The sequence below is a fragment of the Hemiscyllium ocellatum genome, chromosome 7 (assembly GCF_020745735.1).
Source record: "Hemiscyllium ocellatum isolate sHemOce1 chromosome 7, sHemOce1.pat.X.cur, whole genome shotgun sequence".
Taxonomy (NCBI): Eukaryota; Metazoa; Chordata; class Chondrichthyes; order Orectolobiformes; family Hemiscylliidae; genus Hemiscyllium; species Hemiscyllium ocellatum.
In genome coordinates, this window is record NC_083407.1 from 115296375 (window position 1) to 115321660 (window position 25286).

Below are 25286 nucleotides of genomic sequence, written 5' to 3' on the forward strand. Positions count from 1 at the left end.
TTCCGGAAGGAGTCAGCATGAAGTGTCAAGGGGATCATCTATCGCAGCCTCCTTCTGAGGTCCCCAACATTGCATATGACTGCTAGCTGAAGGATAATTGAAGACCATTACAATATTCCACAATAGTACCGAAGACACGTGCTCCAGAACATTCCATGCCCCTAAACAAGTTGTTTCAGTACAGCTACAACACTGGCATCGACTCGACAATGTGAAAAATTGCCCAGTGTATACTGTACACAAAAAGCCAATTTGTGCCCCATCAGTCTCCTCTCAATCGTCAGTAAAGTGACTGAAGTTGTCAACAACAGTGCTGTATGCAGTAAATGCTATGAAATAACCTGCTTTCAGATGCCCACTTCTGGTTCTGCTAGGGTCGCTCAGCAATTGATGTCATGGCAGCCTTGGTTCAAACATGTAAAGAAAAAGCTGAATTCCAGAGGTGAGGCGAGACTGACAACTCTTGATATTGAGTCCGCATTTGACCCAGTGTGGCATCAAGGAACCGTAGCAAAATTGGAGTCAGTGGAAATTGGGAGAAAATTCTCCCACTGGTTGGCGCCACACCTGGCACAAAGGAAGATGGTTGTGGCGTTTGAGAGCAGTCATCTCAGCTCGAGGTCTTCTCTCCTCAGCAATGTATCCCAGGCACAACTACCTCCACCTGCTTCATTTCCTCCATCAGTGGTAGGGATATTTGCTGATGACTGAACAATGGTCAGCATCATTCCTATCTTCTTAGATACTGAAGCAGTCCATGTGTAAATGCAGCAAGACCTAAACAATATCCAGCTGAAAATGTGTTGCTGGAAAAGCGCAGCAGGTCAGGCAGCATCCAAGGAACAGGAAATTTGACGTTTCGGGCATAAGCCCTTCATCAGGATGAAGATGAAGGGCTTATGCCTGAAACGTCGATTCTCCTGTTCCTTGGATGCTGCCTGACCTGCTGCGCTTTTCCAGCAACACATTTTCAGCTCTGATCTCCAGCATCTCCAGACCTCACTTTCTTCCCTAAACAATAGCCAGGCTTGGTCTGAAAAGTTGCAAGTTACACTTGCACCACACAATTGCCAGGTAATGGCCAGCTCCAATAATAGACAAGTTAACCACTTTAACATTCAATGGTGGCCTATCATTGACTAGAAACTCAACTGGACTTGCCATATAAACACTATCGGTATAAGTGCAAGTCAGAGGTCAAGAATCCTGCAGCAAGTCACTCGTTTCCTGTCTCCCCAAAACCTGCCCACCACTAACAAGGCACAAATAAGAATTGCGATGAAACACTCCTCACTTGCCTGGATGAGTGCAACTCCAACAACAATCAAACCTGACACCATCCAGAACATTGAAACCTGCTAAACCAGCACCTGATCCACTATATTCAACATTTGCTGCCTTCACTACTGACACACAGTAGTTGGAGTATGTGCTACCTACAAAATGCACTGCAGAAATTCACTGAAGATCCTCACACAGCACCTTCTAAACCCACAACCACTCCTGTTTAGAAGGACAACGGCAGCAGATACAGGAAACACGGCCACCTTCAATTTCCTCTCCTGACATTATCCTGACATATTGCCATTCCTTCACCATCACTGGGACAAGATCCTGGAATTCCCTGCATAAGGGGATTGTGGATCAACCCACAGCCGGTGTCTTCAGTGTCACTGTGTCAAAATCCTGGAACTTCCCAACAGCATTGTGCATCTGCTTATATCCTAAGGACTGCAGCTGTTTGAGAAGGCAACTCAACACCATCTTCTCAAGGGAAACTAGGAACAGGCCAGATAGCGACAAATCAATTTAAAAAAAAGAAATTCACCAAGGCTCCCTCGTCAACACCTTCCAACACCAACACCATCTGGAAGAACAAGCTGAGCAGATACATGGGAACACCACCACCTAGATGAGCCCCTCCAAGTCATCTTCTATCTTATCTTGGAAATGTAACACTATTTCTTCAGCGTCGCTCGGTCAAAATCCTGGAACTTGAGTGCATGTCCCTATACCCAAGGACTGCAGCAGTTCAAGAAGGCAGCTCACCACCACCTTCTCAAGGGCAATTCAGGATAGGTAGTAAATGCTGGCCCAGTTAGTGACACTTGTATCCCATGAATAAATAACACAAAAACCAAAGAAGCACGTACTATGGGGAGCCCAAGGGAGTAAGATCAGAAACCTGTACATGTCGGGAGACAAGAGGAAAGGAAGGGAGACCTTCCCAATAATTACACAGAGGAGAACCATGATAGCAGCTTATATATTGAACCCTTTCCAAACCATTCTCTGCAAAACACTGATTGACTATCTCCAACCATGCCCTGACTGACATAACCAAGAAAGTTCCAGCAAACAAGTTACTGACCTAATCCACCGTGTACCTTGACGAAATATCTGATAGCAACACTCGCTGAATACAGGACTCAATGGTTTAGAATCGGATCAAACAAAATACCTTTCTTCCGAGCCTAAATTCAGTGCAAGCCCTTCTTGGTATAGATAGATGGCACAGAATAACACCCAGTCTTTAAGTTAGAATCTTCCAACAATTTAATCCACAGAGGGGTCTGAGACCTCAAACATTCATTGAGCTTTGAAGAAGAAGAAAGGTATAGAACATAGAACATTACAGCGCAGTACAGGCCCTTCGGCCCTCGCTGTTGTGCTGCATGGACTCAGGTGGGACTGTAATTATTCAAACTGAAGCTTTTATATGAAATTCTCTGTTCCAATTCATACATTCAGGGCTATCAAGATCAGTATTAAAACTTACTGTATACACAACCAAGATGCAGGATAACTTATTAAGGTTTCCTTATGTTTAGAAACAAAAACTTTTCTTTTAAAAATTACACATTTGAGAAACCTACCAAAAACCTCTGAGGGATTCAGAAGTTCGAGCAGTCGTCCCCCGCGCTTTGTCTCGTATGTGGCAAACCCACCGTCAGGGTTTCTCATACTCAGCAGCTGCAATAAGAAAAGCCGGATTAGTTTAGCCAAAAAATCAAACCTCAAAATACTGGAGAAACTCAGCAGGCCCAGCTGCATCAGCGGAGAGAGAAGTGGAGTTTCTGGCTGAAACACCATTGAGATGAAATGTTAATCTGTTTTTTTCACTCCATAGATGCTGTCTGATGGGCTGAGTTTCTCCAGCATCTTCTGATCTAGTTCCAAAGCCTCGCCGAGTTATCACGCGAAGGGGAGGGGGTTAAATGACATTGGGCCACATGGCGGCTGAGAGGAGGGGGGAGACTTTGTCATGATGAGATTGGCAGGAATGAGGACAGTTGAACGATAGAGTAGGGGAAGTACAAAAGGAGGAGCTGGGTAAATTAGGGAACTGGAATGGGATTTGCACATGGAGACAGAGGTGTGGTTGAGGTGTTAAACAAATATGTCTGCCTATACCTATGAGGCATTTGCTGACAGAGGAGAAAACTCAGTCACTAAAAGTATTTTAAATCAATAATGAGATGGTATTGGATAGGTTGTCAGATAACCAAGAGGATAGATGAAAATAAGGCAGTGGATTCTAGTAAGGCTTTTGACTAGGTCCCCACATGGCAGGCTAGTCATGAAGGTTAGGTCATGTGGAATCCAGTGAGAGCTAGCTACTTGGATACAAAATTAGCTCAACGCTGGGAAGCAGAGGGTGATGGTTGAAAGCTGTTTCTCGGACTGGAGGCCTGTGACTAATGATGTGTCACAGGGGCCGGTGCTAGGACCCTTGTAATTTGTTATTTACATAAATGATCTGGATGTGAATGCACAAGGCATCATTAGTAACTTTGTGAATGATACAAAATTAGGAGGTATTGTTGATAGTGAGGAAAGATATCAAAAATTACCAAAAGGATTTTGATCAGATGGGCAAGTGGGCTGAGGACTGGCAAATGCAGTTGAATACAGATAAGTGTGAAGGGTTGCACTTTGGAAAATCAAATCAACATAGACTTGTACAGTAAACAGTAATGTCCTGAGGAGTGTTGTAGAATAGAGAGAACCAGGATACAATTGCATAGTACTTTGAAAGTGGCGTCACAGGTAAGCAGGGTGGTGAAGAAGGCATTTAGCATGCTGGTCTTCGTCAGTTCAGACATGTGAGTATAGGAGTCAGGACATTATGTTACAGCTGTATAAGTCGTTGTTGAGGCTGCACTTGGAGCATTATGTACAGTTTTGGTCACCCTGTTATAGGAAAGACATAATTTATAGGGAGAGGTTGGCCAGGACAGGCCGGTATTCCTTGGAACATAGGAGAATGAGGGATGACTTTATTGATGCGTATAAAATCATCAGGGGCATAGATAGGATGAATGTATAACGTCTTTTTTCCCCAGGGATGGTGAATGGAAAACAAGAGGGTATAGGTTCAAGGTGAAAGGGTATTGATTTAAGGAGGACCTGAGGGGCACATTTTTGATACAGAGTGGTGTGTATATGGAAAGGGCTGCCAGAGGAAGTGGTTGAGGCAGGTACAAGAGCGACATATAAACCACAATTGGATAGGTACATGGATAGGAAGAGTTTAGTGGGATATGGACAAAATGTAGATAATTAGAACCAGCTGAATGAGCACCATGGTCAGCATGAACTAGTTTAAGTTGAAGGGCCTGTTTGTATGCTGTATTATTCTATGACTCTAAGTAATTAGACGTACATTTGCAACGCTAAGGCATACATGCAGGCCAACTGCTATAAAATGGAATGAGGATAGCTACACATAATGCTCCTGCACACCATTCCCAGTTCAATTCGCCAGCAACTCCCACTGTTCCATACCAGTAAATGCTCTTATCACTTAAGCTTATAAATAGGCTGGGTAAGGCTGGGCAGGTGGAGGATGGTGGTGGAGTGGGAGAGTTGGATCATGTGTTTGAATTACTAGAATCCCTACAGTGTGAAAACAGGCCATTTGGTCCAACAAGTCCACACCAACCCTCCGAAGAGTATCCCACGCAGACCCATTCTCCTACATTTACCCCTAACTAATGCACCTAACACTATGGGCAATTTAGCATGGCCAATTCATCTAACACCGCCACATCTTTGGATTGTGGGAGGAAACTGGAGCACCCACAGGAAACCCATGCAGACATAGGGAGGATGTACAAACGCTACACAGTTGCCCAAGGCTGGAATTGAACTTGGTGCCTAGTACTGTGAGGCAGCAGCAGTTCTAATCACCGAGCCACTGTGCCACTTTTGTAGTTAAATATAGTTCAATCATTCCTTTATTCACTGTAGGCATAGACATTCACACTGTTTATCCTCAGCTTACCACATTGACAGCATCAAACAGTCGCTCCTCAGAAATGTGATCCTTGATGAAGGGACACTTCTCCTGCAGCAGCATTATGGATTTCAAGCCTTCTGCTGTGCAATCTGCTACAATCCAGCCGCAGTCCCGAGTGCTGAATGAGAAACCACCCTGCAACACAACAGTACCAGTAAAGTTACATTGAGCACTTCCTCTCTCTTGACGGGGAGCATGGGAGGGAAGCATTGTGATGGCTGAACTGTTACAGAAGGAACATATGGAGTAAAGAAAGGACCAGGAGCACTATAGCCTACCACAGACCCTCCATTTTTTGAACTTGCTATCTTGTACTGCTCAGAGCTGAAAATGTGTTGCTGGTTAAAGCACAGCAAGTCAGGCAGCATCCAAGGAACAGGAAATTCGACGTTTCGGGCCAGAGCCCTTGTACTGCTCAGCCAACTACCCACCCATGTTCCAAATTTACCTCCAATACTGTTCATCCTGACTTCTTGCTAACCATCTTTTGTGAAATGCCTTCTCAAAGTCTATGTAGACAATATTTACAGTAATTTTTCTATTCACATAGATGACCTTGAGCTGGATCCTTAAATCCCACCCTCCTCAAATCCATGTTGACCCATCTTGATCATATAATTCCTTCGCAATTTTGGCAAAGACCCTGCCATTTCAGGCAATGGGTCAGTTTACCATCAAGGAATGACTCAGTCAGCCATATATTTGCTGTGTCTTCATTGTAACTTCTTGTGTTCCTTGCACACGTACACTCAGGTCTTTCTGAGAATCAACATTTGCAAGTTTCTTAACTTTCGAAACATATTCTGTATTTCTATTCAAATGACCAAAATAAATATTCCTCATACCTTCTACTCGTTGCCCACTCACTTTATCTGTCTTGAGCTTTTTGTGGTCTGGTGTCCTCCTTACGTTCCCCCTACTGCATGTCAACAAACTTAAGATCTATTACTGTCTGCCTTTTCATCAGCTTTGTGATCTTCCATAGTTCACAGCCTGCCAATTTGAAAATTTCTCCGCTTCCTGATTGTACCAATCCCCAGTCCGGGCTAATATATCACCCCAGCTCATGGAACCCTAACCAAATGCATTTTGGAAATCTAAGGATATTATAATGGCTTTCCTTTATATATCTTACTAGTCACATTCTTAAAAATCTCTGACAAATTTGGCAAATAGGATTTCTCTTCCATAAAACCATGCTCACTGGTTCGAATCACACTATGCTTTTCCAAGCACTCTGCCACAGATTCCACATGACTGATGTCAGAATAGCTAGCACAATCTTTTGTCTCTGTCTTTTGACTAATAGTTTTACATTTGCTCACTCACAATCTTGCTGGATCATTCTGGAATCTCGGGAATTTTAGAAGAATTTGTTCTTACATTTGGCTACTCTCTTCCTTTTTACATACAGTACTTGTTGAAGCTTTTGTAATCTGTGATTGTTCTTGCCAGTTTACTCTCCTTCTGCTTTTCATTCTTTTCTCTCCTTTGAGCTGGCACTTAGCTGGTTTCTAAAATACTTCCAATCCTCAAACTTATTACTATTCTTAACAAATTATCAGTCTTTTAATTTAATGCTATCCTTAACTACATGGATGGATCGGACTGAGTTTTTGGTTCTCAATATTCTTGTTGGAAGATTTTGAACAGCTTCTTTTAATGTTTCCACTAATCATTTACCACTTTACCTTTTAGACCATTGACCAGATTAACTGTAGCCGGTTCTCCCCTCATACTGCTGTAATTGGCCAAGTTTAAGATTGTTGCTTGTGTTTTCAGTAAGCCACTTTCAAACTTAGTATGTAAGTGAATGGAACTAGGATCACTCGATCTTCTACCATGACACCACTCGTCCATCCTTTCTCCACTGCACAATTCTAGATTGAAAGCTACTTTCTCCCTACTTGATCTACAACTGATTGTTCCAGACATCTCAAAAGTATCCTTTGAACTTATCTTCCTGACCGCATTGCTGATTCAATTTGTCCAAACTATATTAGAAGTCCCCAAAACTATTACAGTGTGCTTGTTAGTAGCTCCAATAATTTTTTTGTTTAATGCGTCATCCAATTGTTTAATTTCTATTAGGGAGCCTAAATTCTCCTTTATCATGGTTTTCAGATCATTCTCGACCTCCACCCAATCTGAATCTACTTCTTGATTTGAGCCGAATTCCTTTCTCATTCATGACGTTATGACATTCTTTATTATCAGGGTTATTCCTCCTTTTCCATTTGGTTTCTTTTCGAAAAATTTAAATATTTATTTTCCAACCTGGCCACCTTGTTACCATGTATTTGTAGTGGTGATTAGTTATAAACCAAGTATGTAAGTCATTGCTTCATAGCACAATACTTAAACTTTGCTAAAATGAGACACAAAGTTGCTGCTTTTATGTTGCTCTCATCAGGATGTGCAAGCAAGAGAGACTGGATGCCTCCATGATTCCTTTCCCAATCAAAAGGTACAATATGTGTACAAGTTACATAAAACATAAATATATTACATCAATTTAGTATATAAAAGATGGGCATATGGAAAATAAGGACAAAAAGTGTCAAGAGATAAATGGATAATAACACCCCTAAAGTAATTAATGAATAACCATGAAGGAAAAGCTGGCAATGGTTGTATGCCTCGCTCTGTCTGAGCACCCTATGATCTGCCTATACCACTCACAAAACAAAGCTTTTCACTGTACTCAAGTACATGTAACTACAATAAATCAAATCAAGGATAAGTATAAAAACGTTCGACAGAAGAATATCCAACAATACTGTCTTTGGGTACAGCAGAGGTGATTGTACAGAGGTGGAATGAGAAACAGATTTGAAAATATTCAGTATTGGTAATAGTTGAGAGGGAAGACCTGCTGTAGCTGTACATGCATTGGTCAGACTCCTGTATAACATCTTGGACTCCTTACATCAGGAGGCACAGATATGCATTGGAAGTAGCTCAAGAAGTTTCATTTGGCTGACTGCTCTGATGAGAGTGCAGGTTAACTCAAGTTGGGCCCAAGTGATACTATTGAAACAAAGTTTCTGAGAAGGCTTGGCAGAGAGAATATACAACATTTGCTAAATAATCTTGACTATACCAGGAATTAGACCAGATTAATATTATTAATTGGGCTTACAGAGCTGCATTTGTGCATGCCAGACTGCGTCTGAATTAGGCAAATAGAATTTGTACAAACATTGACATTTCATTTCCCAATGAAAGAGACACAATCTCTGCAAACATTCATTGCAATACTTTGACCAATCTCCTTGACTGGTCCAAATTCAGTGGGTGCTAGGGAAAGACAAATGGAATATTGACATTTATTTCAAAAGGAACATAAAAACAGGGAGATTTTGCTACAGCTATACAAAGCACTAATCAGGTGACAACTGGAATACTGTCGACAGTTTTTGGCCCCTTATCTTAGGAAAGATATACTGACATTGGAGGCAACCCGTGAAGGTTTACTAAGCTGATGTGTTTGCAAGGATTTTCTAATGAGGAGAGGTTGAGTAGTTGGCTTGTGTTCAGTTGAGTTTAGATGAATGAGAAGAGATCTTATTGAAACATACAAGATTCTTGGGGGATAATACAGAGCTGCAGATGCTGGAGATCTGAAACGAAAACAGAAATTCTTGGAGAAACTCAGCATCTATGGGGAGAAAGTAGAGTTAATGTTTCAAGTCCAGTGACACAAGTCAGATGAAGAGTTATAAGACTCAAAACATTAATTCAAGCTTTTTAGGGAACGTGATAGACGCAGAGAAATTAGTTATAGAGTTCAACAGCACAGGAAAAGGTCCTTTGGCCCATCATATCTATGCTGCTCAAACACATCCTCCAAACTATTCTAACCCTATTTTCCAGCGCCTGGCCCACAGTCTCATATATCTTGGTTGTTTTCTCCTTTGGGAGAGATTAGGACCAGAGGGCATCATCTCAGAATAAGGGGACGGCTATTTAGGATAGAAATGAGAAGGAATTCCTTTAGATTATATTTTAAATTTTGTTGTCACATGTATTCAAGTATATTACAGAATTACAGAAGTACAGTGAAAAGTGTATAATGTCACTACACCCGGCAGCCATCTCAGGCACCAAGGTACCTAGGTATGAGAGAAATGAGAGTTAAAACGTTAAACATTACTTCACAGAATAGTGGAAAAAATAAAGAAATAAGGTAATAGTTAACATTAAAGTCTTTCACCGTTTAAACTAGGAAAATAAAGGAATATGTTGAGAGAGTAGGCAAAGTAACTGTTGATCAGTCAACTTTGTGAAGATTCAGAGAGCTTAATCTCTCAGAGGATAGTGAATCTGTGGAATTCTTTAGCAGAAAGAGTTATCAAAGCCATTAACTATAGCCAGGGCTGGGAGAGACAGATTTTTAATCAGTAAATGAATCAAGGGTTATAGAGAAAAAACACAGGTAAGTGGAGTTAATTATCAGATCTGCTATGATCTAATTGAGTTGCAGAGCAGACTCAATCAGCTGAATCGCCTTTTTCTGCTCCGATGTCTCATGGTCTGAGAAACAAGATTGATGGCTAACAGTTCCTGATGCAGCGCCATGCCAATGATTTCCTGAACAATCAGCACTCTTTGTATGCTGTATAAACTGATGCTCCTTTTGCAAGACTGGTTTCTTGCCATCTAGGCCTGATGAGTTCAAGACAAACAGCTTTGACTGTATTCCTTTTAGCAATGCTGTTACGTCTTCGATGAGCTATAATTTCCTAGAGCTCAAAGACAGCATTGCCTTTCAGCATTGTTCAGCTTTGGCCACACTTCAGGCACAGACTTCAAATTCAGTGGCTGTTTGCTCACTTTAGGCCTTCAGAAATCACCTCTCCATCACCAATCTCCATCATTGAGACAACCTTTTACACACAATGTGCCATGAAAATATAAAAAGCTGTTCACTTCCAGAGCTCTGATCTTGAAGGAGAGACACTACGCAGTTTCAAACCACAAGAAATCTTTTGGAATCATTAACCACAGGGATTGCGGGACAAAATGTCTTGGGTCAGAAGAAACTTGAAAGGAACATAGCAGTGAATGTGTGAGCTTGTGAATCAACATGCAAAAACAAATTACCTTACTCATTTGACGGTAATACTTATCATAATCTGGAGGATTGTCTTGAACCTGTAAATAAAAAACAGAAAATTTAAAAGATGGCGAATGTTGCTGTTTATTCACTTTCTGATTGGCTTAGTTTCTCTCCCCTTTCTCTCTGGTTTCATTAAAGAGACATTGTCTAGCACGCAGTTTCAATCATAAACCCCAATTAATTGATTCCTGGTAGCTGAGACTGTGGACATGCTTCCCTTGCTAAATATAAATCTTGGGGTATTGTAAACGCTGATCCTGAGCTCTGCCACTCAGCAAAGGTTGCAAGTAGTGCCAATCTATGATCTCTCCAACAATGTTCTGATTGTCTGGTGCTTGCTGCCTTTTGGTATTTTCTTGTGCAAAGTAATACAGTTAGTGAATGGGATCTTGTCGCTGGCTGATTGTGTCCAATAAGAGCAGCCTCACATTGGAAATAAATCTCTAATTTCTGAGAGAACTTAAGGAGCATAAAAAATATAGAACTTGAAGCTAAATCAATGTATATTTCTTTTAACATGGTGAGCAAGGGCGGGGAGATGAAGGATTACCAATCAGAGGTGCCTGAGTGGAGACAGAATGAGGGAGGGAGTATGGGATCCCAATATCATGGAGAACGAGGAACAGGAGCAGTAGGATGCTGAGAGAGAGCAAGTTTTAGTCATAGACATCTACAGCACAGAGAAAAACGCCCTTACGTCTATCGCATCTATGTCAGTCAAACACTACTTAACCATTTTTAATCCCAGTTTCCAGCATGTGGCCCGATGCCTTGACATCCTATCAGTGCTGATAGGGAATCCAGGGACTGAGTTCTGAATAAACAGTGTTTGTCTGCTTTTATGAGTGGGCAAATGAGGAGATGGAGCCTGAGAATTCCCAAGAACCGTCACAAACTCTGATGCATACACAATTTGCAGAGGACCAAACATAGTCACGCTGTGAAGCTGGGAAGAGCATTCCTGCGAGGGCCCGGTCTGTAGAATGTCAATGAAAAATAAACTTCCCCAAACGTTCCTTTAGCCAGTTACTCAGTGTGCCATCAACATATAAACCGTTGTCGACCAGTGTAAATTGATCCAACATTGATTCCAGGCTGCTGTCAATGGTACACCAAAGTAGTCAGACCCCTGCCACTAGTGCAGATTTGATACAAAACTCATTCAGAAATTAGTGTATATTGAGCCCAAATTACTTAAATGGGCAGAATGCATCCCAACCAGTATTCTAGTGTGTTCAAGTAACTCCTAATGAACATGGTCCATACCAAGTCCTAGAAAGTTCATATAAACTGAAAAAGAAAAAATTATGACGTATGCAGCAGGACCACCAGACATTCCATATGCTTGACAGCCAATTCATAATGGTGGAAGAGGAGTCAATGTTGTTATGTAGGAAATGTAGCAGCCTGTTTGAGAACGGAAACCTCTTACAAAGAACAAGGTGGCATCAACCAACTGGATTTTATGATGCTAACTGAGGGATAACCTGGACACCCATGGCACCTCACCTGCTCTTTTTTGAACTACTGTAACAGGATTTGTTTACTATATTTGGAGGGCAGGTGGGACTTTGGTTCAGTGCCTCATCTGCAAAATGGCACCTCCGATAATGCAGCACTCCCTTTATCCTGCACTGGAACCTCGGCCTAAATTGGTGTATTTGGGTCCTGGAGTGAGACTTGAATTCAAATTCTTCTGACTCAGAGGGAGGACAAGTACCAACTGCAGGTTCCGGGATTTAGATGTTTCAGTAAGAACAGAGAAGATAGTAAAGGGGGGGGGGGGGGGGGAAGAGGTGTGGCGTTGTTAGTCAAGGACAGTAATACAGTGGCAGAAAGGACATTTGAGGACTCGCCTACTGAGGTAGTATGGGCTGAGGTTAGAAACAGGATAGGAGAGGTCACCCTGTTGGGAGTTTTCTATAGGCCTTTGAATTGTTCCAGAGATGTAGAGGAAAGGGTAGCAAAGATGATTCTGGACAAGAGTGAGAGTGACAGGGTAGTTGTTATGGGGGACATTAACTTTCCAAATACTGACAGGAAATACTATAGTTCAAGTACTTTAGATGGGTCAGCTATTGTCCAACGTGTCCAGGAGCGCTTCCTAACACAGGATGTAGACAGGGCAACAAGGGGCGAGGGCCACATTGGATTTGGTACTGGGCAATGAACCAGGCCAGGTTTTAGATTTGGAGATAGGTGAGCACTTCGGTGATACTGACCACCATTCAGTTATGTTTATTTTAGCGATGGAAAGGGATAGGTATATAACGTAGGGCAAGAATTATTGCTGCAGAAAGGCAATTATGATGTGATTAGGCAAGATTCAGGATGCATAGAATGGGGAAGGAAGCTGCAGGGGATGGGCACAATAGAAATGTGGAGCTTATTGAAAGAACAGCTATTGTGTGTCCTTGATAAGTATGTACCTGTCAGACAGGGAGGAAGTGGTTGATTGAGGGAGCCGTGGTTTACTAAAGAAGTTGAATCTCTTGTCAAGAGGAAGAAGGTGGCTTATGTTAGGATGAGAGACAAAGTCTCAGTTAGGGCACTTGAGAGTTACAAGTTAGCCAGGAAAGATCCAAAGAGAGCGTTAAGAGGAGCCAGGAAGGGACATGAGAAGTCATTGGCAGACAGGATCAAGGAAAACCATAAAGCTTTCTACACGTATATCAGAAATAAAAGAATGACTAGAGTAAGAATAAGGCCAATCAAGGATAGTAGTGGGTACAGTCAGAGGAGATAGGGGAAGCACTAAATGAATATTTTTCATCAGTATTCACACTGGAAAAAGACAATGCTGAGATACAGTCTACTAGAGTAGATGGGATTGAGGTCCGAAGGAGGTGGTGTTAACAATTCTGGAAAGTGTGAAAATAGATAAGTCCCCTGGGCCGGATGGAATTTTCCTCTGATTCCCTGGGAAGCCAGGGAAGAGACAGCAGAGTCTTTGGCTTTATTTTTATGTCATCACTGTCTACAGGAGTAGTGCCCAAAGACTAGAGGATAGCAAATGTTCAAGAAGGGGAGTAGAAACAACCTTGGTAATTATAGACCAATGAGCCTTACTTCGGTTGAGGGTAAAGTGTTGGAAAAGAGATAGGATTCATAATCATCTAGAGAGTAATAAGTTGCTTAGGGGTAGTCAACACAATTTTGTGAAGGATAGGTCGTTCCTCACAAACCATATTGAATTCTTTGAGAAGGTGACCAAACAAGTGGAAGAGGGTAAAGCAGTAGATGTGGTGTATTTGGATTTCAGTAAGGCATTTGATAGGGTTCCCCATGGCAGGCTATTGCACAGAATACGGAGGCATGGAATTGAGCATGATTTAGCGGTTTCGATCAGAAATTGGCTAGCTGAAAGAAGAGAGGGTAGTAGTTGATGGGAAATGTTCATCCTGGAGTTCAGTTACGAGTGGTATACCACAAAGATTGGATTTGGGGCCATTGCTGTTTGTCATTTTTTAAATGACCTAGAGGAGGGTGTAGAAGGATGGGTTAGTACAGTTCTGATCACTACATTATATGAAGGGCGTTGCAGCTTTGGAAAGGGTTCAGAGGAAAGGCTGAGGGACTTGAGACAGTTTTCATTAGAGAGAAGGTTAAGAGGTGACTTAGTTGAGACATAAGATAATCAGAGGGTTAGGTAGGGTGCACAGTGAGAGCCTTTTTCCTTGGATGGTGATGGCTAGCACGAGGGAGCATAGCTTTAAATTGAGGGGTGATAGATATAGGACAGATGTCAGAGGTAGTTTCTTTACTCAGAGTAGTGGGAGAGTGGAACACACTGCCTACAACAGTAGTAAACTCACCAATTTTAAGTGCAGTTAAATGGTCATTGGATAAACGTATGGGTGAAAATAGCATAGTGCAGGATAGATGGGCTTCAGATATGTTCCACAGGTCGGTGCAAGATTGAGGGCCGAAGGGCCTGTACTGCGCTGTAATGTCCTATGTTCCAGTGAAGTCCAGGTCAGAGGCATTCATGTCAGTCGACCATAACCTATACAGGAAATCCAGCTGTGATCTTCATAAGGCCAGAGACGCCAAAAGGAAAGACCAAACTAAGCTTGAGACCCAGACTAGCCACACGGACACCCGTTGTTTGTGGCAAGGCTTACACTACATAACCAGCTACAAGGCGAAGTGGAACGGAATCGCAGGCAATAATACATTTCTATCCAATGAGCTAAATCCAGTCTACGCTCGCTTTCAACAGACAGTCAGGGAAACGATATCATCTATCCCAACAGCCTCAGATGCACCTGCACCAATAAGTAGGTCACTGCTGCAGACGTTAGACTAGCCTCGTCGAGTGAACCCACAGAAAGCAACCAGCCCGGGTGGACTCCCTGGCTGTGCACTCAGATACTGTGAGGACCAGTTGGCGGGAGTATTTGTTGACTTACTTCGATCTAAAGTGCCCACCTGCATCAGGGAGACCACCATCATCCCACTGCCAAAGAAAAACCATGCAGTGTGTCTCACTGAATACTGCCTGGTGGCTCTGACCCCCATAATTATGACCTCCATTTGAGAGGTCAGTCTCAAATGAACTACCAGGTTGCCTTGATCCTTTGCAATTCGCCTTCCAGCGTAACAGATCCACGACAGCCACCATCTCCCTGGACCTACACTCATCCCTGGATCATCTGAATAAGGATTCTGATGTCCTACTTATTGACTACAGCTCTGCCTTCAACACCATGATTCCAAACAAATTCATCGCCAAATTCCGAGACCTCGGTCTCAGTTCCCCCTCCCCTTTGTAACTGGATCCTCGATTTCCTGACCCATAGACTGCAATCATTAAGAATAAGTGACTACAACTCCTCCACCATGATCCTCAACACTGGTGCCCTGCAAGGCTGTGTACTCATCCCCCTACTGTACTCCTTATACACCCACAACTGTGTGGCTAAATTGTGCCCAACTCCCTTTACAAGTTTGCTGATGATACCACCGTCGTAGGTCAGATCTCAAACAATGATGAGACAGAGTACAGGAAAGAGAGTTGGGCATAATTTATCCATTCAAATGCCTTTTAACTGTTGAAATTGTACCCTATCCACTACCTCCTCAGGATGTTTAGACTGTGGGACGAAACTGGAGTATGCGCAGGGAACTCACAAAGACATGGGGAGAATGCTCAAACTCCTGGCTGGAATCGAACCCAGGTCTCAGGGCTGTGAGGCAGCTGTGCTAACCACTAAGCTACTAACCCGACAGAGTTCTGGTTCCCACACTAACAGAAGGGTATGGAGGCTTTGGAGAAGGTAGAGAAAAGAATGTTGCCTGGTTTGAAGGGTTTAACTATGAGGACTGATTGGACAGTTTTCACTTGAATGTTAAAGGATGAGGGCAATCTGATAGAAGTTTACAAAATTATGAGAGGCAAGGATAGTTGGAGACTTTTCCCCAGGATAGAAATGTCAATTACTAGGAAATACAGGTTTAAGGTCAAAGGGGGTAAGTTTAAAGAAATTCAGAGAATCAGGGTTTTTTTTCACTGAAAAGGTGGTAAAGTACCTGTATCGCGCTGAAAGATGAGGTGGTGGAGGCAGATACAATAACAATGTTTAAGAGGTATCTTGACAGATATATGAATAGGCGGGGATTACAAGGATGTGTAGAGGCAAAAGGATTTTAGTTTAGAAAGGCATCATGTATCAATGCAATCTTGCTTGGCCGAAAGGGCCTGTTCCTAAGCTGTACTATTCTTTGAGGTTGAAAAGAACATCCAACAGCTAAGAATCAAACAAGGTGACCAATACAGACTGAATCCACACTAAAACAGAGTGCAGAAACATCCGTGGCAGGAGAATATGATCTTATCTCCCTTATTTGGAAGGACGAGAGCCTACCAGAGGATCTCAGAGATACTGCAAGTATGATCATCTTTCCTTGGGAAAATCCTGTAAGTGAGGGCAGATATTGACAATATAATTCAATATCTCTTTCAGTGGGCAGCACAGCCTTTGATCTGAGGAATAGAGCGGTTGATGATAATGACCTCAAAGCTGGCACTAATCTCAAGATGTACAGGCCAGCAGTGTTAGCATCCATATTGGATGAGACATAAACAATGTGTCAAACACCTCAAACTCTGAGAGAAATATCACTGACAATGACTCTGCAAAATCCTGTAAATCCACTGGCAGGATAATTGCTCCAAAAACCAGTGTCCTCTCACAGACCAACAACCCCAACATCAAGGCACTGTTCTCAGTCAATCAGGTGTGTTGGACAGATGACATTGCCCGCATGCCTAGCTTCCAAATCATGCTCACTGCTCCATCATCTGTCATGGCAAGAAGTTAGCAGGACGGCAATGAAAAGTCTTCCTGACTCATGGGAGTCTCTTGCCTAGGAACGCCCAAACTGGGGGCGGCACGGTGGTACAGTGGCTAGCACTGCTGTCTCACAGCGCCAGGGACCTGGGTTCAATTCCCACCTCAGGCGACTGACTGTGTGGAGTTTGCACGTTCTCCCCGTGTCTGCGTGGGTTTCCTCCGGGTGCTCCGGTTTCCTCCCACAGTCCAAAGACGTGCGGGTCAGGTGAATTAGCCGTGCTAAATTGCCCGTAGTATTAGGTAAGGGGTATATGTAGGGGTATGGGTGGGTTGCGCTTCGGCGGGTCGGTGTGGACTTGTTGGGCTGAAGGGCCTGTTTCCACACTGGAAGTAATCTAATCTAATCTAAAGATGCATCCGTAAAGGTTCTGTTTTGAAAATCTCAATCAGGTCCAGGTGAACGACTAGCACAAACAGCGGAAGAAATGTCTGAAAACACAGCATCATATCCACCCACTTCTTCAAACACTGCATGTATGCACATTCAGCGTTGGAGTATTGTCACCCCTGGACTCCACTCTCCTCACCTCAAGAGTGCAGAAAACAGAGTTGAAGTGTTTTCCTGGGAAGAATGGACTGTGTGCTCCAACCCAGACAATTATTGTGAAAAAATGTTTATGCATTTATCTGGTCATCTCATTGCAGGAAGGAATTGAACTATAAGGAGAAAGTAGATAGGCTCAGACTGTTTTCTCTACAGCAGAGATGACTGGGAAGACTGATTGAGGTGTATAAAACAATGAGGGATATGAACAGGCTGAATGAAAGGCAGCTGTTCCCTTTGGTTGAGGGGCCAATCACAAGACAGCATAGTTTTAGGGTAAGGGGCAGGAGATTCAGAGGAGATTTGGGAAAACATTTTCACTCAGCGGGTGATGGGAGTATGGAACGCACTCTCTGGGAAGGGAGTGGAGGCCAGAAACCTTACGAGCCTTGAAAAAAATATTTCAATGGGCACTTCAAATATCCCAACATTTAAGGATATGGGACAAGTGCAGGAACTTGGGATTAGCACACTTTTAGCAGTATTTAGAACATAGAACATAGAAAAATACAGCGCAGTTATGGCCCTTCGGCCCTCGATGTTGCGCCGACCAAAGTCTACCTAACCTACACTAGCCCAATAACCTCCATATGCTTATCCAATGCCCGCTTAAATGACCATAAAGAGGGAGAGTCCACCACTGCTACTGGCAGGGCATTCCATGAACTCACAACCCGCTGAGTAAAGAATCTACCCCTAACATTTGTCCTATACCTACCACCCCTTAATTTAAAACTGTGTCCCCTAGTAACAGCTGACTCCATTAACAGAGAAAGGTTCTAAGTGTCTACCCTATCTAAACCCCTAATCATCTTGTACACCTCTATCAAATCTCCCCAAACCTTCTTTTCTCCAATGAGAACAGCCCCAAGTGCCTCAGCCTTTCCTCATACGATCTTCCTACCATGCCAGGCAACATCCTGGTAAACCTCCTCTGCATCTGTTCCAATGCCTCCATATCCTTCCTATAGTATGGCGACCAAAACTGCACACAATACTCCAGATGAGGCCGCACCAGAGTCTTATACAACTGCAACATGACCTAAGGATTCTGGAACTCAATTCCTCTACCAATAAAGCCCAGTACACCATATGCCTTCTTCACAGCTCTATTTACCTGGGTGGCAACTTTCAGAGATCTGTGTACATGGACACCAAGATCCCTCTGCTCATCCACACTACCAAGTAGCCTACCATTAGCCCAGTAATCCATCTTCTTGTTACTCCTACCAAAGTGAATGACTTCACACTTAGCTACATTGAACTCCATTTGCCACCTTTCTGCCCAGCTCTGCAACTTATCTATATCCCGCTGTAACCTGCTACATCCTTCTTCGCTGTCCACAACTCCACCGACTTTCATGTCATCTGCAAACTTGCTCACCCAGCTTTGAAGCCCCTCCTCTAGATCATTTATAAAGATGACAAACAGCAATGGTCCCAAAACAGATCCTTGTGGAACACTGCTAGTAACTGCACTCTGTCTCCTTCCAGCCAGCCAATTCCTAATCCAAACCTCTAATGCACCCTCAATGCCATACCTTTGTAGCTTTTGCATTAGCCTACCATGGGGTACTTTATCGAACACCTTGCTAAAATCCATATACACCACATCTACTGCTTTACCCTCGTCCACCTCCTTAGTCACCTTCTCAAAGAACTCAATAAGGTTTGTGAGGCACGACCTGCCCTTCACAAAACCATGCTGACTATCCTTGATCACATTATTCCTATCTAGATGTTCATAAATCCTATCCCTTACAATTCTCTCTAAGACTTTGCCCACAACAGAAGTGAGACTCACTGGCCTATAGTTACTTGGGCTATCCCTACTCCCCTTCTTGAACAAGGGGACCACATTCGCTATCCTCCAGTCTTCTGGCACTATTCCCGTAAACAATGACGACATAAAAATCAAGGCCAATGGCTCTGCTATCTCCTCCCTAGTTTCCCAGAGGATCCTAGGATAAATGCCATCAGGCGCAGGGGACTTATCTATTTTCATCCTTTCCAGTATTCCCCAGACCTCTTCTCTACATACCTCAAGGCCATCCATTCTAATCACTTGTGACTCAATATTCACATCAGCAATAGTGTCCTGTTCCTCAGTGAATACTGACGAAAAGTATTGATTTAGTGTCTCTCCAATCTCCTCCGCCTCCACGCACAACTTCCCACTACTATCCTTGACTGGACCGATACCTACCCTAGCGCAGACTCAAGGGGCTGAAGGGCCTTTTCCATTTGACTCCTTGAGCCACCATTAGGATCATGGCTGAACATCGGGCTCAATATCCTCATCTTGATCTCCCCGTTGTCCTTTGATTCCTTTAGCCACAAGAGCTCTATCTACCTCCTCCTTGAAAATGCTATTAGAGCATAACATTCTTGTGATCAGAGTAAACTGCAGTTTGCTCTCCAAACCTATGTTGTACGTGAACAATAACTTCTTGCAATTTGTGTAACAGATTCCCATATCTCTCTGAATACTATTATTCACGTGTCTCCTGCATTCTAAATAATATTTTGCCTACCTATTCTTCATGTAAAGGAGACATTTCCAAACACCCACACATTATACAATATTTGCCACCAGTTTGCCCCATCACTAATTCATCTACATCATATTACATTCTGCTCACAAGTTTCTTTCCCAGGTAAATTTGTACTTTCGGCAAACTTTGATATATTACACTCAAAGGCTCCTCAAAGTCGTGGATTTAGTTTGCATACTATTAAAGTACAAGTAAAGCCTCATAGCCTTGACTGGTTACAGTTTGCAAATCCAGAAATGACCAGCTTGTTCTGACCCTGTTACCTGTCTGTTAACCAAGCCTCATGCAATGCTCATACATGCCTCAATCCCATCAGCCTGAATGTAAAACTATTTACCACCTGAAAATCCCAAAACAATACATCCACTGGTTCTCCACTACCCATTTTCCAGTGAAGCCCTGACAAAACAGTTCTGGCATTTTCAAACACCATTCCTTTTCATTCTCTTGCAATTTTCCAAGTAATTTGTCACCATTATGAGGTAAACTAGCCTTTTTATGGCTCAAAATCCCACAATTCCTGGTATATTTATTGTCTTGTCTAATTTGACAACAATAGACAATAGGTGCAGGAGTAGGCCATTCTGCCCTTCGAGCCACACTACATCTGTTATTACAGCTCTGTCATTTCCTGATTCGCCATTCTAATTCCTTTTGTCTCAGATGTAAAGGACCCACAATAACAATCACTACTCTAGCTTAAAAAGTCCTCAAAAATCTATTTCCTACTACATGGTTCTCCATCAATTTTTCCCACTTTATTAATTCCTTAGTCACCTTTAGATGTTTTCAAAAAAATGCTTTCAATTCTTGGAACTAATCTTTTTGGCAATGACATAACCTGCTTCTTCTAATCTAATGCTACCCTGACTTTCACTCGTTCGCTATGGCAGTGTCACTTTGTTCCACGGTATTTTAGCCTCCCAATATCTGACCTTACCTGAGAGATTCGGAAATACTCGTGGGCGTGTTGGAGACAGGCCGTGAATTCCGGAATGTCCTGAGCTCCTGCCTGTATCAATGAAAAGTGTCACAAGTTAGCAGACACTGATAACTAATTCTCAGATTGGAAATGTTCCAGAAGATTAGAAAATTGCCAATGTAATACCTTGAATTAAAAAGGGAAGGAGACAAGAAAACAGGTATTGGGAAAATGTTAGAATCTATTTTAAAGGATGTAAAAACAGAGTATTTAGAAATCTATAATATGATCAAGCACAGTCGACATGGCTTCATGAAGAGGAAACCATTCATGACAAACTTATTCAAAGTCTTTGAATAGGTAACATGCAGAACAGATAGAGGAGAAGCAGTGGATGTTAATATCTGGATTTTAAGATAGAATTTGATGAAGTGCCACTCAGTGCACTAATTATTAAGGTAAAAGCCCATGGTGTTGCAGGTAGTACATGAACACGGATAGAGGGGACTAGCAAACTAATAAAAGACAGAAACTCAATCCCTCTATTAATGAAAGGGGGGCATTTCCAAACTGGCAACCTGTAACTAGTGAAGTTCCAGTGTTCAGTGCTGGGGTCTCAATTAATTACAATTTATATTAATGGTTTGGATGAGGGAAGGGACCACAAGATACAAAAGCACAAGTAGACCATTCTGCCCATCGAGTCTGCTCCACCATGATCTGATAATCTCCAACTCCACCTTCCTGCCTTTTTTCCATGCCCCTAGATTCCCTTACTATGTAAAAAGCTAACTCAGCCTTGAATATTATTAATGACCCAGCCTGAACAGTCCTCTACTGTTCAATAAAATCCCAAGGTAAACCACCCCTTAAGAGAAGAAATACTTCATAATATGGGCGCCCTTACTCTGAGATTGTGTCTTCTGGTTCGTGACTCTCCCAAACAAGGAAAGAACATTTCTGCATCCACCCTGTTGGGTCTCCTAAGAATACTGCACATTTCAATAACGTTGTCTCTCATTCCTCTCAACTCCAATTAATACAGGGCCAATCTATTCAACCTCTCCTCATAAGACAGTCTCTCCATACCCAGTATTAGCCTAGTGAACCTTTTCTGGACTGTGTCCAATGCCAGTATATCTTTTCTTCGATAAAAGGGCTGAAACTTGCTCGCAGCATTCCAGCTGTGGTCTGACTAGTGCCTTGTATGACTTTAGTAAGACCTCACTACTGTTATACTCTAGTCCCTTTGAAATAAAGGTTACTATTCCATTTGACTTCTTTATTACCTGCTGAACTTGGACGATGATTCCTAAATCCCTCTGTTCTGTCCCTTTATGCAACTTTATAAAGAGATAAATGATATTCAATTCCTCGATTGTTTCTGCCAAAGTACATATCCTCTCATTTTCCTACATTATGTTCCATCTGCTAACCTTTTTGCTCACTCACTTAACCTGTCTATATCCCTTTGCAGTCTCTTCCTTACCTCAACTCTTTGTCTTCTATTAGTTAGATAATCCATGCTAATATACTACCTTCAACACCATGGGCTTTATCTTATTAAGTAGTGTAATGTGTGGTACCTTATCAAATGCTTTCTGAAAATCCAAATATATTATATCCACTGCTTTCCCTTTATCTATCCCGTTTGTTACCACCTCAGAGATACTAATAAATTTGTCAGGAATTATTTTCTCTTCATAAAGCCATGCTGACTCTGCTTGATTGCGTAATGGCAGTGCATTAGAAATCTACAATATGATATCCTTGATAAAAGACATTTTCCCAATAAGAGATGTTGAGCTAAGTGGCCTGTGATTACTTGTTTTTGTTTTGTCTCCTTCAATGTTAAAAAAAAAGGCCTTATATAGGCAGATGTCTAATCCTCTGGGATGTTTCCAGAATCTCAGAATTCTTGGAAAGTTATGACCAAAGAGTCCATCATCTCTGTAGCTACTCACCTTAATATCCTAGAATACATCCCAACAGATCAAAGAGTTATCAGTCATCAACACCTTTACTTTCCCTAGCACTTTTTCTCTGGGAATAGTTATTCTATTTATTTCCTCTTTTTCTTTTGTTCATTAATAATTTAATGTTTCTGGAATGCTATTTGTGTCTTGCACTGTGAAAACTGATGCCAAAGTATTTATTCAACTCCTCTGTCATTTACTGGAACCCCCTTATTCGTTCCCCAGTTTTCTAAGGGGCCTTTGTTAATGTTGACCCCTCTCATCATTTTATTATATAAAAAGAAGCTCGCTGTCAGTCTTGATATTGCTTGCAAATTTACCAAAAAGTTATTTTCTCCCTCTTTATTTTATTTTGGTCATCTTTTGTTGGATTTTAAAGTTTTCTCAGACCCCTGCTTTACCACTAATCTTTGCCCAATTGCATGCTTTTCTTTAAATCTAATATTATTCTGAATTTCTGTCACTAAGGTTTGGCTTTCCTCACTAAGAGATGCCTTTGTTGCGAGCCATGAACTATTTTCTTAAAAATATCTTCCACTGTCCCTCAATTGTCTTTGCTGTTAAACACCTTTCGCAGTCCACTCCAGCCAGCTCTACTCTCATTCCTTTGTAGGTGCCCTCATCTAAATAGCACAGTTGTTTCTGACCCAAGTTTCTCCCACTCCAAATGAATGTTAAATTCTACCATTTATGGTCACTGTTTCCTCGGGGATCTTTTGCTCTAAACATATTAATGTCACCAGATCTAAAATAGCCTGATCACTGATTGTATCCACAACATATTAGGTAAAAACAATGACTGCAGATGCTGGAAACCAGATTCTGGATCAGTGGTGCTGGAAGAGCACAGCAGTTCAGGCAGCATCCAAAGTGCAGCGAAATCGACATTTCGGGCAAAAGCCCTTCATCAGGAATGATCCAGAATCCACAACATGTTGTTCTAGAAAATTGTTCCAAATACATCCTATGAATTCTTCCTCAAGGCTACTCTGTCAATCTGATTATTTCAATGTAGACGAGGATTAAAGTCACCCGTAATTTATGTACTGACTGTTACAGGTCCTTATGATCCTGATTCACTCTCTGAACCATCACATTAGGGGTCTATGGACCACTCCTAACAGTGTCTTCTTTCCCTTTTTATTTCCAACTATATTTATATCTTTCATTTCACAATCATTTCTTGCAATCGTATTTATTCCATCCTGTACCAACAATATTATCACATTACCTTTTCCTTCCTGGCTGTCCTTTCAAAATGTTACATACCCCTAAATATTTAGTTCCCAACTTTTATGTGCTTGTAACCATGTCTCTGTAACACCTATATGGTCATACCTGTTAACCTGCATTTGCATTGTTAACTCATTTATTTTACTCAGAATAATATGCACATTCATGTAAACAGCTATTAATTTTGTCTTTTTTTTAAACCAGTATTCCTTCCTTTGACTCTATTACTGGTGTTTTGTCAATGTTTGTACACTCTGACCTACCTGTTCCACTCTGGGTATTGTTATCCAAAGAGCTGCCATATCCTCTTGCCTTTTCAATTTTTATTTCCCCGCTCTCAAATTCTACCACGTCACCAACCCCCATCCCCTTAATTAGCTTAAAAACCTTCTCCACAGCCCTAATTATTTTATTCCCCAGGACACTGGTGCAGCATGTTTAAGTGAATCCCATCCCACTAAAACAGTGCTGGTGCCAATGCCCTATGAACCCATTCAGTCCACACTAACCTTGAGTCATGCATTTAACTCCTTGACTTTAGTTGTCCTAATTGCACACGGCTCAGGTAGTAATCCAGAGGTTATTCCCTCAGAAGTTATGCATTTTAATTTAAGTTCTAAATGTTCAAAGTCTTTCAGTGGAATCTCCTTTCCAATCTTACCAATGCTTTTGATTTCAAATGTAAATGACGATCTCTCCACTACCTTCCAAGTCCCACTCTAGGTCTGAGGAAATGTCCTTAACCTGGGCAGGCAGGTTCCTTGATTTTAATCCCCAGGCCCTTGTCATACCTACCTCACACCTAAGCCATCCAGACTCCAGCACTCTGTTTTAATTTCAGGTGAATTGTGTCTGCAGTATTTTGCTTTTACTAAATTGCAAGTTTACTCCTGCGGTTGTGTGGGGTTGGAGAATCTCAGCTGAGTTACCTTGCAGGCCTCAGGATAAGTTTGGGAGGAGAGGAAATTAAAAATTACAAGCCAAATAAATCCAATAACTTCGCCATTCCTTGTGATAACTAAATCATTCATCCATGAGCCTCAGTAAATGCTCCCTTTCCATTTAGGGGTAATATCTTCGATATGAAAGAAATGCTACTTTTATATGATTCTTGGTTGCTCACCTCAAGGTAGGCCTGGACAGCAAAAGCTGTATCCCAGAGCTGTGATCCGTTGGTGCCCTAGGACAGAGATACAAATGATTTAAAACATTTCTGCAAATGCCCAAAACAGAGAATTAACTGCCTCTCAGTGAATGCCAAGTAGAGAGAGTTCAG

At 42.1% G+C, this 25286-nt stretch overlaps 1 protein-coding gene across 2 annotated transcripts in view; it reads right to left on the bottom strand.

Annotated features, from left to right (window-relative positions):
* The window catches only part of lss (lanosterol synthase (2,3-oxidosqualene-lanosterol cyclase)), a 104917-nt gene that overhangs the window by 46014 nt on the left and 33617 nt on the right, over positions 1 to 25286 (bottom strand). For both annotated transcript variants that reach the window (XM_060827704.1, XM_060827705.1), the window contains 5 exons: positions 25134 to 25190; positions 20820 to 20891; positions 10409 to 10459; positions 5288 to 5437; positions 2877 to 2973 (listed from right to left, as the gene is read on the bottom strand). In XM_060827704.1, coding sequence (XP_060683687.1) covers positions 2877 to 2973; positions 5288 to 5437; positions 10409 to 10459; positions 20820 to 20891; positions 25134 to 25190 — 427 coding nt within the window. The remainder of the gene's footprint in view (positions 1 to 2876; positions 2974 to 5287; positions 5438 to 10408; positions 10460 to 20819; positions 20892 to 25133; positions 25191 to 25286) is intronic.